This window comes from Leucoraja erinacea, chromosome 8 (assembly GCF_028641065.1).
Source record: "Leucoraja erinacea ecotype New England chromosome 8, Leri_hhj_1, whole genome shotgun sequence".
In the NCBI taxonomy this organism is placed as follows: domain Eukaryota; kingdom Metazoa; phylum Chordata; class Chondrichthyes; order Rajiformes; family Rajidae; genus Leucoraja; species Leucoraja erinaceus.
This window is the reverse complement of record NC_073384.1, coordinates 13,972,240-13,984,446: the sequence shown is the minus strand read 5'-3', so window position 1 is coordinate 13,984,446 and position 12,207 is coordinate 13,972,240. Positions and strand designations below refer to the sequence as shown.

Sequence of the window (12,207 nt, the reverse complement as noted above, 5' to 3'; positions counted from 1 at the left end):
CCCGGTCCTCTCCATGTTTTGACAGCGGTTTCCGTCTCTGATTGTACCAAAGCATGGACGACCTTTTGTATTTTTAAAATCAGGATGATACAATCCCAGAACATTCAGATCAGGATTGCATTTGCATTGGGAATGGGGGAGTTGGAACAGGGAAAGTGTGCCACCTCTCACATTCCCAACCCGAATGAAGGGGGAGTATACTAATTTCCACACGGATAATCCCAGTAGATTTAGATTTTTCCACACTTACACAAAGAGTTACAGGAACATTATTGGATTAAAATTAACGTGAGGAACTGCAGATGCCGGTTATACAGCAAAGATACATATAAAATGCTGGAGTAACTCAGCAGGGCAGGCAGCATCTCCGGAGAGAAGGAATGGGTGACGTTTCGGGTCGTGACTGAAGAAGGGGCTTGACCCGAAACATCACCCTTTCCTTCTCTCCAACGATGCTGCCTGCCCTGCTGAGTTACTCCATCATTTTGTGTCTATCTTTTGACTAAAACTGATGCACTCAAATTGGGACTGAAAGCTTGGTGAAGGAGATGGGGTTTAATAGGCCTCTGAAAGGAAAGGTAGGTATGAGGTTCCCATCTTTAGAGTGTGGGTGGAAACCAGAGCACCTGGAGAAATCCCACGCGGTCACAGGAAGAACGTGCAAACTCCACACAGACAGCACACGAGGTCAGTATCGAAGCCGGGTCTCTGGCGTTGTGAGTTATTTTGTTTCGAGGTGAAGCTTCATCTAGTCACTGCTGGGCAAAGGATAAATGTTGGTGCGTACCTTGAGCTTTTTGATCCGCAGCTCGATGGTCTGGATGTCGGTGCTGTTGTCCAGCCTGCTGAGGTGCTCCAGCTCTTCCTCGCTCTCACTCAGCCACTCCCACACACTGAGCAGGTCAGAGTTGAACTGCTGCCACTGCTGCAGGTTCTGCTTCATTCTGAGCTCCTTGTTGAGAGCCTGGGCCTGGATCAGCTCCCAGCGTTCGATCACACCTGCACAGGAAGCAAGACACGTTTAGCAGGTTATCTCAGCTTTAAACCCCTGTCCCACGGTACGAGTTCATTCCAAGAGTTCTCCCCAGTTTGCCCTGATTCGAGCTCGGAGATTTACGGTAATGGCCACTCGTCGGTACTCGGGGCTCTCGTGGACATTATTCAACATGTTGAAAAATCTTCACGAGTCTTCCCGTGCTTACCTGCCGTTAGCGAGTCTTCCCGTGCATTAGCGAGTCTTCCCGAGTACCTGCCGTTAGCGCTAAGAGATGTCCCCGAGCTCTGACGTTCATTCTCCGTGCTTACCACGAGTTTGATTTTTTTTAACTTGGGGGAGCTCTTGGAATGAACTCGTACCATGGGACAGGGCCATTACAGCGTCAGAGACCCGGGTTCGATCCCGACTACGGGTGCTGTCTGTACGGAATTTGTACGTTCTCCCTGTGACCTGTGTGTGTTTTATCTGAGATCTTCAGGTTTCCTCCCACACTCCAAAGACGTACAGGTTTGTTGGCTAATTGGCTTGGTATAAACATAAATTGTCCCTAGCGTTTGTACATTAGTGTTAATGTGCGGGGATCGCTGGTCAGCACAGACTTGGTGGGCCGAAGGGCCTGTGTCTGCGTTGTATCTCTAAATTAAACTACACTCATCTAAACCTCACCTCTGTCCCATTCTCATTGCTTATACATTCAGATGTAGAAACAGTCCAAATCATGCTGGCATTAAATATTCCTTCTCGGGCTGAATCTTGAACTAGCCTGGGGGACTCATGAGAATATCACCAAGTCCATAAGATATAGGAGCACAATAACACCATTCAGCCCATTGAGTCTGCTCCGCCATTCAATCTTGGCTGATCTATTTTTCCCTCTCAACACCATTCTCCTGCCTTCACCCGCAAAAGTTTTTTTTTCTTCAGTTTTACAGATACAGTGTGGAAACAGGTCCTTCAGCCCACCGGGTCCACACCGACCAACAATCACCCGTACACTAGTTCTACCCAATTTATAGATGACAATTAACGCACAAACCTACACATCATTGGAGTGTGAGAGGAAACCGGAGCACCCTGAGACAATCCAGGCGGTCACATGGGAAATGTACAAACTCCGTACAAACTACACCTGCAGTCAGGATCGAACCCTGGTCCCTGGCGCAACTCTACCGCTGCGCCACCGTGCCGCCAGCGAGAAGTCAAGAAGCTCTTGGCCTTACGATCAACAGGCTTCCAGCACATTTTATTTACACACGAGATGATTAACTACGAGACCTTTCAGCAATCTATTATAATTCCTTCCTGTTAGCTAAATACACAATAGGAGGTTGAGTAATGTGACAAGTCAGATGGATTGCGGTTCTGACTAACAGTTGTGCATGCAAGTGTGAAACCTGTTTACTCTCTGAAACTTCAGGTATTTTAACCAAATAAATTGCTGAAGAACCAGAGAGTGCAGGGCTACAGGCGTTTTCACACCAGAGAGTGTGGTGAATCTCTGGTCAACAGTCTCTGCCACAGAGGGAAGTTCCGGCCAGTTCTCTTGGCTATATTTAAAGAGGGAGTTAGATGTGGCCCTTGTGGCAAAGGGGATCAGGGGGTATGGAGAGAAGGCAGGTACGGGATACTGATTTTTGGATGATCAGCCATGATCATATTGAATGGCGGTGCAGGCTCACATAGAACCCGAATGGCCTACTCCTGCACCTGTGGGGTTAGGTCTGATGTTTCTATGTTTGCTATGTTACAAGAGGCATGATCGATCCAGATCACCATGGTCAGTGTGCAAGGGTTTCAAACTGGTCAGCAGCAGTCTCTGTGGGCAGAAGGGTACATCTTTGCATGGGGTATGATTCTCAAACTAACCATTAAAACTAAACAAGGAATGAGAGCGGAGGCTCACTCCACCCAACCAGGCCTGCTCCCCAATTTATGATTGCCATTTATTGTCCCAATTTTCTTGAGTCAGTGCTGATGGTTCCGCCACAAGGGGGGGGGGGGGGGGGGTGGGGGGTGGGGATAGGTGCTTCAATGGGGGCTATCTACATATGGAAGTCCGGTTGTTGGGCTGTGAAGGGGTTGTAGGATTAGGAGACTTTGAAAAGCGATGACCAGCATTCACATAGAACCGCACAGTGGGCCTACTCCAGTCCGGTGGGGTTAGGTACTGATGGTGGAGAGCAAATGCCACTAGTTACTGGTCAGGGGCTTCTGGATCGATCCGGGTGCACGCACAGGTTACAAGGCAAGGTGTTTACAAACTTTTCCACCAGCCTGGTATCTGCATCCTGGTGCCTCAATGAAATGACAATGGGGCTGGCTGCTGATTTTTCACACCAACCACTTAGTTTAGTTTATAGATACAGGGTGGAAACAGGCCCTTCGGCCCACCGAGTCCATGCCAACCAGCGATCCCCGTACACTAGCACTATCCTACACACTACGGACAGTTTAAAGTTTTTACTGAAGCCAATTAACCTACAAACCTGAATGTCTTTGTAGTGTGGAAGGAAACTGGAGCACCCAAAACGTACGCGTTCATGGGGAGAACGTCCAAACACCGTACAGACAGCACCCTTAGTCAGAATCGAACCCGGGTCTCTGGCGCTGTAGGCAGTAACTCTACCGCTGCGCCACCGTGCTGCCCTCATTGCTCTTGATCAATCCGCTGCCAGGCAGCACTTGGGAACTTTGTGTTGCATTCACAGCCCTTTCAACAGCATGTAGAACCACCTCACCATCCCCACTGCAGTCACGCCCCTTTTAAACCCATCTCTGGCTGCAAACCAGGCACAGGTTTAGAAACTGCAAGGCAACAAACGACCTGACTTCTACAGCCACTAGCCACACGATAAAGGATAATGCGATTGTTGTCTAATCAATTAATCCCCGATGCCCCAAATCCCCAGAGACATTGCTCCACATTCATCCGTTCCACTCAAATACATTCAAATGACTGGACATTATGTTTTAAACTACATAGGGTAGTGCTGCCTGGAAACAGGCCCTTCGGCATAACTTTCCCACACCGAACATCCCATCTACTCTAGTCCCACCTGCCTGCGTTTGGCCCATATCCATCCAAACCTGTCCTATCCATGTACCTGTCTAAATGTTTCTTAATCATTGCGGTTACTATGCTGCTGGATTGGCAACTCTAAATGTTTCTTAATCATTGCGGTTACTATGCTGCTGGATTGGCAACTCACCAGAAGTCTGCGTCTCTGTACTTGTTAGGTTGATGAAGCCGGAGAGCTTATCTTCCTCCTCTTTGAGTTTATGCCCTACCCTTTTCACCGTCTCGATGCTCCCACGGCATTCCGACAAGAGTTTCATCTGAGGAACAGAAGAGGAGGCAGGTTAAGCACGTGTGCGGCGTACAAAGATAGCAATGGGCAAACCAGCGGGCAACACAACACACCAACTCTGAGGTACCAACCTGGATGGGAACTAGTGAACGTGGCAAACTGAGCAAGGGAGCGCAACTTTACAGGGCATGGACCGACTCAGTACCCACTGGTTTAAATTACATACAGGGGTGGCACAGGGGTAGAGTTAACATAGAAACATAGAAAATAGAAAATAGGTGCAGGAGTAGGCCATTCGGCCCTTCGAGCCTACACCACCATTCAATATACCCATTTGGGTTTGTAATTGGCATCTGTTAACTGTCCCTGGTGCATAGGGTAGAACTAGCGTTCGGGGATTGCTGGCCGCAGAGTCAGTGGGCTGAAGTGCCCCTTTTCACACTATATCTCTAAACTAAACTGAACTGCTGTTAGGCCAGTGTGGTTTCAGTGGAAATCTGCTGGAAACTTGACCACCTTTCATTGGGGATTCCCATTTGGTCTGTTTGGAGTGGAGGCTTTGCCGACCACTCTGGAGATGACCTGTGGAGCCAGGGTCCTGGGTCTCTGTGAGGCAACAGAGTGTGGTTGTTCCAGGGCACCTGGTGGTGTTGGGTGGTACCTGTCCAGGTTATTTAAACACCTAGAGGTGTGAGTATCTGCCATTATACTTTTGCTGGTGGGAAACTTTGCCAAATGTATAAACTCCATTATTATCATTGCCAGAGGATCCTGGTGAGTTTAATCAGGGACTAATCCAGGTTTACTTCACTTAATCCGTTTTTATTGTGGGGATTAGAATCACCTACAATCAAATGGGATACGGTCTGTAATGAACAGTGATCATGTACCATTCGACCCGGAGTCACATATACAAAGTGTAGGTGGAGCTTCAAATCCTTATTGAACTAGGTCCACAAATGAATTAGGTATACAAAGGGCTCGTCTGGTTAATGTGTGCACCCACGGCAGCAGCCAGGCTTCCGATATCTAAGTTTCCGACCTGTGTTCCTAATGACTGGGACGTCCCCCATCCCACTGCCCAGACTCACATAGCCCCAGTAGCTGGAGTCCAGTTCGGGACCCGTGGGCGTTTTGCTGCGGATGACGTTCTCCGTCTGCTGCAGGTGGTATCGGCTGGTGTCCAGGGCTTTGTCCAGCTGCCGGATCTGAGTTTCCAACTGGCCGTGCTCCCCTGCTGGAGAGACAAGAACATGGGGTGAACGGGAGGAACGGGCTTCCGTTAGTCAACGGCTGTGAACTAACCACGACACCATGCAAATCCAATCAACGCTAAAGGCACGTGGAGCTGGGCGCTCAACTAAGAGGCTGCTAGAGAACGAAAACCTAGTGCAATATCAGATGATGAAGCACGTACACTCTCATCATCCAAAACCTACCTGTAGAACAATGTGTCGGAAGGAACTGCAGATGCTGGTTTATACCGTAGATAGACATCAAATGTTGGAATAACTCAACTGGTCAGGCAGCATCTCTGGAGAAAAAGGAAAGATCAAAAAGGCCTATTCCTTTTCTCCGGAGATGCTGCCCGACCCGTTGAGTTCCTCCAGCATTTTGTGTCCACCTACCTGTACAAGTCAGGCCGCCAACTCCAATGGCACAAGCATGCACGGGCCACTAGACTAGTCCAAGGAGGTTTAAAAAGGTTAGCTGCAAGTTAATTCAGTTTACGGTTGGATTTGCATTCCACAACACAAGTGATGGACACAAAATCGGAGGTCAGGTAGGAACGATGCAAGGTCAGTATTAAAATGAGTTGGGTTTTGGTAGGGGGTTGATGCAGGAGAGCCAGAACATGCTTGGATGGTTGATTGCCTACCAGTGGATCTCAAAGTACTTTCAGTCAGTTTTAGATAGGCCTCTGGGCTTTCAGGAATCACTACATCTGTGAAAATAAGAACACAGTTTGCATCAGGCAAAGACCCCTCCTCTCCTCTCTTTGCCATCTTCTGTTGTGGTCACCACACAAACATCTAGCAGATAGAAATGTAGCATTCACTCTTCATAAAGTAAAACATGAATCACAGCAAGAGCCTCGGCACTGACCTGCCAGAGATTCAATTACTTGAGACAGAGTGGTACTATTTATCTGATGACTCTTAATTTGAATAGTTAGAAGTCCAACACCCAGGGTGTGTTCCTGGTATTTAACACCAACACTCCTGGTGCCCTAGTGCTCACACTCTGAATGAAAGAACCGCTCAACTAAAGTTGCCAATTCTTTTGTTTCCCAGGAATTGTTGCCTTGGGGGTCATGGTACACCGGTCATTGAAAGTAGGCATGTAGGTGCAGCAGGCAGTGAAGAGAGCAAATGGTATGTTAGCATTCATAGCAAAAGGATTTGAGTATAGGAGCAGGGAGGTTCTACTGCAGTTGTACAGGATCTTGATGAGACCACACCTGGAGTATTGTGTACAGTTTTGGTCTCCTAATCCGAGGAAAGACATTCTTGCCGTAGAGGGAGTACAGAGAAGGTTCACCAGACTGATTCCTGGGATGGCAGGACTTTCATATGAAAAAAGACTGGATAGACTCGGCTTGTACTCGCTAAAATTTAGAAGATTGAGGAGGGATCTTATTGAAACTTACAAAATTCTTAAGGGGTTGGACAGGCTAGATGAAGGAAGATTGTTCCCGATGTTGGGGAAGTCCAGAACAAGGGGTCACAGTTTAAGGATAAGGGGAAAGTTTTTTAGGACCGAGATGAGAAAAACATTTTTCACACAGTGAGTGGTGAATCTGTGGAATTCTCTGCCACAGAAGGTAGTTGAGGCCGGTTCATTGGCTATATTTAAGAGAGAGTTAGATGTGGCCCTTGTGGCAAAAGGGATCAGGGAGTATGGAGAGAAGGCAGGTACAGGATACTGAGTTGGATGATCAGCCATGAATGGCGGTGCAGGCTCGAAGGGCCGAATGGCCTACTCCTGCACCTATTTTCTATGTTTACAGCGTCAGAGACCTGGGTTTGATCCTGCCTACTGGTCATGTCTGTACAGAGTATGTACATTCTCTCAGTGACCACGTGGGTTTTCTTCAGGTGGACCAGTTACCTCCCACACTCCAAAAACGTACAGGTTGGTAGGTTAATTGGCTTCGGTAAAATTGCAAGTTGTCCCTAGTGTGTAGGAGGTGATTGCTGGTAGGTCCGGACTCGGTGGGCCGAATTGCTTGTTTCCGTGCTGTATCTCCGAATTCTAAAGTGAAGTCTAAAGACTTTCTATTAACTAAAGACTAATCCAATCCACAGGATTCTGTATAACATGCAATAAAATTGTGCAGAAACAAGGAACTGCAGATGCTGATGTACAAAGATGTACTGCAAATCCTGGCGACTCTTACATACGGTCTCAGTGGGCTATTTCTCTGCACTTTGTACTAATCGGGGACTGTGCTTAGGAATGGCAATACTTTACCAAACTGTTTGCGAGAAAATAATTTCACTGTATGTCTGTACACGGGGCGATAAATAACCACTAACTACATGTGATGTCTCCATTCAAAAAGGTTAGGAGAGCACGGATGTGCAGAGTCCTATAGATCCAAATTATTAAACAGTCACACAATTTCTGCCCTTTTGTATTTCCAAATTCTTGGAGTAACAGAAAAAATTAAATTACACTCCAAGATTATTTTTCTCCACCAGTGTACGAGCTTCTTTTCACATTCCTAAGAACATATCCCTGGTGCAATCTTCCCGAGGTCTACACTGCCCCATCCACCTCTCTGTTCCCTCCAAGTAACAAAACCACCCATCTATATCTGGGACAGGGAGCCTGGCAAAAATAAACAGTGCGTGTTCCTACTTCATCCATGATCGTGTAATATTAGACATCCATCTTCCTGCTCTGCTGAATATATCTCGCACATACACAAGCCTCCTATTTTCTGAATGAAAGGCTCCTATCTATCAACCTGTCCATTATTGGATGTTGCAAGCACAATTGCCCACAAGGCTCCCTCGTTTTAGCCGTTCTGGAGCCCGAGTTTGCACAGGTCAGGTTCATTCATTGTCTTAGACGGAAACATAATGCCAGAGTAACTCAGCAGGACAGAGAGAAGGAATGGGTGACGTTTCGGATCCAGACCCTGCTTCATTCATTGCCTGGTTGCCCTATCCTTGGAGCACTGGTAGTGACCATGCCGTGCTGACAGAGGGCAGCACTGTCGGATTGCCTCCCATCTGATACCAATGTCAAACTACTGGCCTGCGTCAAAGACCCAAAAAAAATACAATGCCGTGATTTGAAAAAGGGAGATTTTTCTGATGACACAGCCCAAAATTTACCCTCAAAGAAAATCACTGTAACCTAATTAACCGGCTGCAGAAAATGATAACGTGGCTATCATGTTTCACAGATTAAAATTACGTCAGTATCAAATATGCGTTAAAAGATGCAGCAGAAGTCATCAAATGTGCATTGGAAAGGTAATCGTTTCTCTACTGCTGCCTTTGTGCAGCGCTGCTTTAACACGGTAGGCAGAAGAACAACGTTTTTGGAAGTGAACGGCAGGTTCGGACCAGGAGTAGACCAGTAGAGCAGTGACGACTGACTTAATTCTGTTTTTCAGATGGAAGCTGGAATGCTATTGCCGAGAGCTGCCACGGATTTGATGGGCCGAGCGGCCTGCTCCTGCACTAATCGGCCAGTGACTATTGGCGCAGGATTAGCAACACAGAGAGGTGTTGAAAATGAACAAATCTAGTAATTTGTAGATTGTAATTAGTTAGTTGCAGGGGCGGCAGGGTGGCGCAGCGGTAGAGTTGCTGCCTTACAGCGCCAGAGACCCGGGTGCGATCCTGATCGCGGGTGCTGCCTGTACGGAGTTTGTAGGTTCTCCCTGTGACCGCGTGGATTTTCTCCGGATTCCTCCCACATTCCAAATGCGCGCAGGTTCGTAGATTAATTATCTTCTGTAAATTGTCCCTGGTGTGTGGTATAAAAGTAGTGTGCGGGCGGAGGATCTACGACAGGGTGCGGAGGTGGTCCACCAGAATGATACCTGGATTAGGGGGCTATTAGGGGGTTAATCTTATAATAAGGGGGGTTACGCTTTCTCTTTTTCTCACAGAGAGTTGTGAATCTGTGGAATTCTCTGCCTCAGAGGGCGGTGGAGGCCGGTTCTCTAGATACTTTCAAGAGAGAGCTAGATAGGGCTCTTAAAGATAGTGGAGTCAAAGGATATGGGGAGAAGGCAGAAATGGGGTACTGATTTGGGGATGACCAGCCATGACCACATTGAATGGCGGTGCCGGCTCGAAGGGCCGAATGGCCTACTCCTGCACCTATTGACTATTAGCTACAAGGAGAGGTTGGGCAGTCTCGGATTGCTTTCTCTCGAATGCCAGAGGTCGCGCGAGGCCTGATTAAAAGTATATGAGAGATGTAGACAGAGTAGACAATCAGAATCTTTTCCCAAGGATGGAAAAAAAAATCAAATAATACAGGGTAGACAAAAATGCTGGAGGAACCCAGCGGGTGAGGCAGCATCTATGGAGCGAATGAATAGGTGACGTTTCGGCTATGGACGAAAACGTCGCCTATTCCTTCTCTCCATAGATGCTGCCTCACCCGCTGAGTTTCTCCAGCATTTTTGTCTCCCTTCGATTTTTCCCGCATCTGCACTTCTTTCTTAAACAAATAATACAGGGGATGGGTTTAAGGCGGGACGGGCAATGTTTAAAGGAGGAGAACAAGTTTAACGATAAGGGGGAAATCTTTTAGGACCGAGATGAGAAAAACATTTTTCACACAGAGAGTGGTGAATCTGTGGAACTCTCTGCCACGGAAGGTAGTTGAGGCCAGTTCATTGGCTATATTTAAGAGGGAGTTAGATGTGGCCCTTGTGGCTAAAGGGATCAGGGGGTATGGAGAGAAGGCAGGTACAGGATACTGAGTTGGATACTCCTGCACCTATTTTCTATGTTTCTATGTAACAAGGCAAGTTTTATTTACATAGAGAGTGGCGAGTGCTTGGAACATGCTGCCGGGGGTTGGTGGTTGAAACAGATACATTAGTGGCTTTTAAAAAGGTGTTTGGACAGGCATGTGGATATACAGGGAATGGAAGGATATGGGTTAATGTGCAGCTTGACAACTGATGGTCTTGGCATCATCTTCGGCATATTGTAGACTGAAGAGCCTGTTTTGCGCTGTATTTTCTACGTTCCACGATAGAGGTGTAGTATATTGACCAAATCACATGTAAAAATCCATTGACTTTGGATCAAATGCATTTTCCTTTTCACTGGCTGCTATAATTTTAGAAAAGACACAAAGGTGTGACAGACACCGTTTGATGATCTCTCGATCCTCTCCGCCAACCCACCAGCTGTGGAGAGGCGACCAGTTTACATTTTTTTTAAATTAGCGAGAAGTAATTGCTGCAACAAAAGGCCATATGAAAGTTGAATTAGGAAAATATTTCAATGGCATTCATTTTAGTGCAGGGGAGATAACCTTCTCTCCTACCTGGTCACCCTACTGACTCGACCCGCTCTCGACTGCACATGTTCAGCACCCAATGTGTCCCTCCCTGGGCAATCACACCCTGCTGTGATCCGCACTGATACAAATCCAGGGCTCTCCCCTTCTTCAGTCCCAGCATCTCGCAGCCCAGAGCCTCTCGACCCATTCACTTCCCACACACCCCACCCTGTTTTCTCCAAGTTCCAAAACATACTCTGCCTCCACACATTCACCTCAGCCCTCCCCCTCTGCCCAGACTCACTCACCCCTCCCTTTCTCTCCTAGACTCCTCCAGTCACTCTCACTCTGTCCCAGACTCCTCCCCACTCTCTCTCTGCCTCCTACTCCCTCGTCCCCTCTTCCTCTGTCCCCATTCAACTTGGTTCCCTATCCCACTGTCCCAAACATCCTCAAAGTCCCTCTCCTCTGTCCACAGACTCCCTTGGCCCCTTTCCCTCTGTCCCCAGTCTCCCTCTGTGCTCTGTCACCCTCCCCTCTGTCCAAGACCATGGCCCATCCCCATCAACACCCGGACCTCCATCACTTCTCCTCATCTGCCCACAGATTCCACTACCGTTCCCCTCCTCTGCCCCACAACCCCTCGTCCCCCTCACCTTCTGCCCCCCCCCCCCCCCCCCCCCCCCCGGCTGAGTGGAGCAGCTCACCTGCGAGTTCAGCTGCCCCCTTGAGGTAGAATTCTGGGTCGTGGTCATCGCCCTCCTCCCCGCGGCCCTCCAGCGCCCTCGACACGGCGCTCTCCAGGTTGCGGCTCAGGTCGTAGTCGTGGTCCCACTCCAGGGGGATGGAGTCGACGCTGGCCGGAGTGTCGCAGCCAGAGCGGGTGCCCCGGGCCTGCTGCGAGCTCGCCGTCTGGCTCAGCGACAGCGGCGTGGAGCCCAGCCGCTCGGCCGTCCCGTCAAACCAGTGCATGCCGGAGAAATCGCAGCTGTCGTCCAGCTCCACCTCCCGATCAGACGCGTCCTGGTCATCGTCCGTCAGCTAGACACGGTGCACAAGACATTGGTGAGGCCACACTTACAGCATTGTGTTCCAGCTTTGGTCACCTCGTTACAGGAAAGATGTGGCCAAGCTGGTAATGGTGCAGAAAAGATAGTGCCAGAACTCAAGGGCCTGAGCTATAGGGAGAGGTTGAGCTGGCTAGGACCCTATTCCTTGGAGTGCAGGAAGGTGGAGAGTGATTTCATAGGGGTGCCACACTAAAAGACTGTGCAGTTACTCTATTATACAGAGGTTGCACCTCTATAAGTTAGAGCAGTTAAGGTGGCGCAGCGGTAGAATTGCTGCCTTACAGCGAATGCAGCGCCGGAGACCCGGGTTCGGTCCCGACTGCGGGTGCTGTCTGTATGGAGTTTG

General features: G+C 48.6%; 1 protein-coding gene across 1 annotated transcript in view; it reads right to left on the bottom strand.

Moving 5' to 3' along the window:
• The window catches only part of syne1b (spectrin repeat containing, nuclear envelope 1b), a 386,581-nt gene that overhangs the window by 28,339 nt on the left and 346,035 nt on the right, over nt 1–12,207 (bottom strand). The window contains 5 exon segments of the mRNA XM_055638842.1: nt 788–999; nt 4,207–4,333; nt 5,397–5,542; nt 6,185–6,250; nt 11,499–11,832. Of these exon segments, the coding sequence (XP_055494817.1) occupies nt 788–999; nt 4,207–4,333; nt 5,397–5,542; nt 6,185–6,250; nt 11,499–11,832 (885 nt within the window).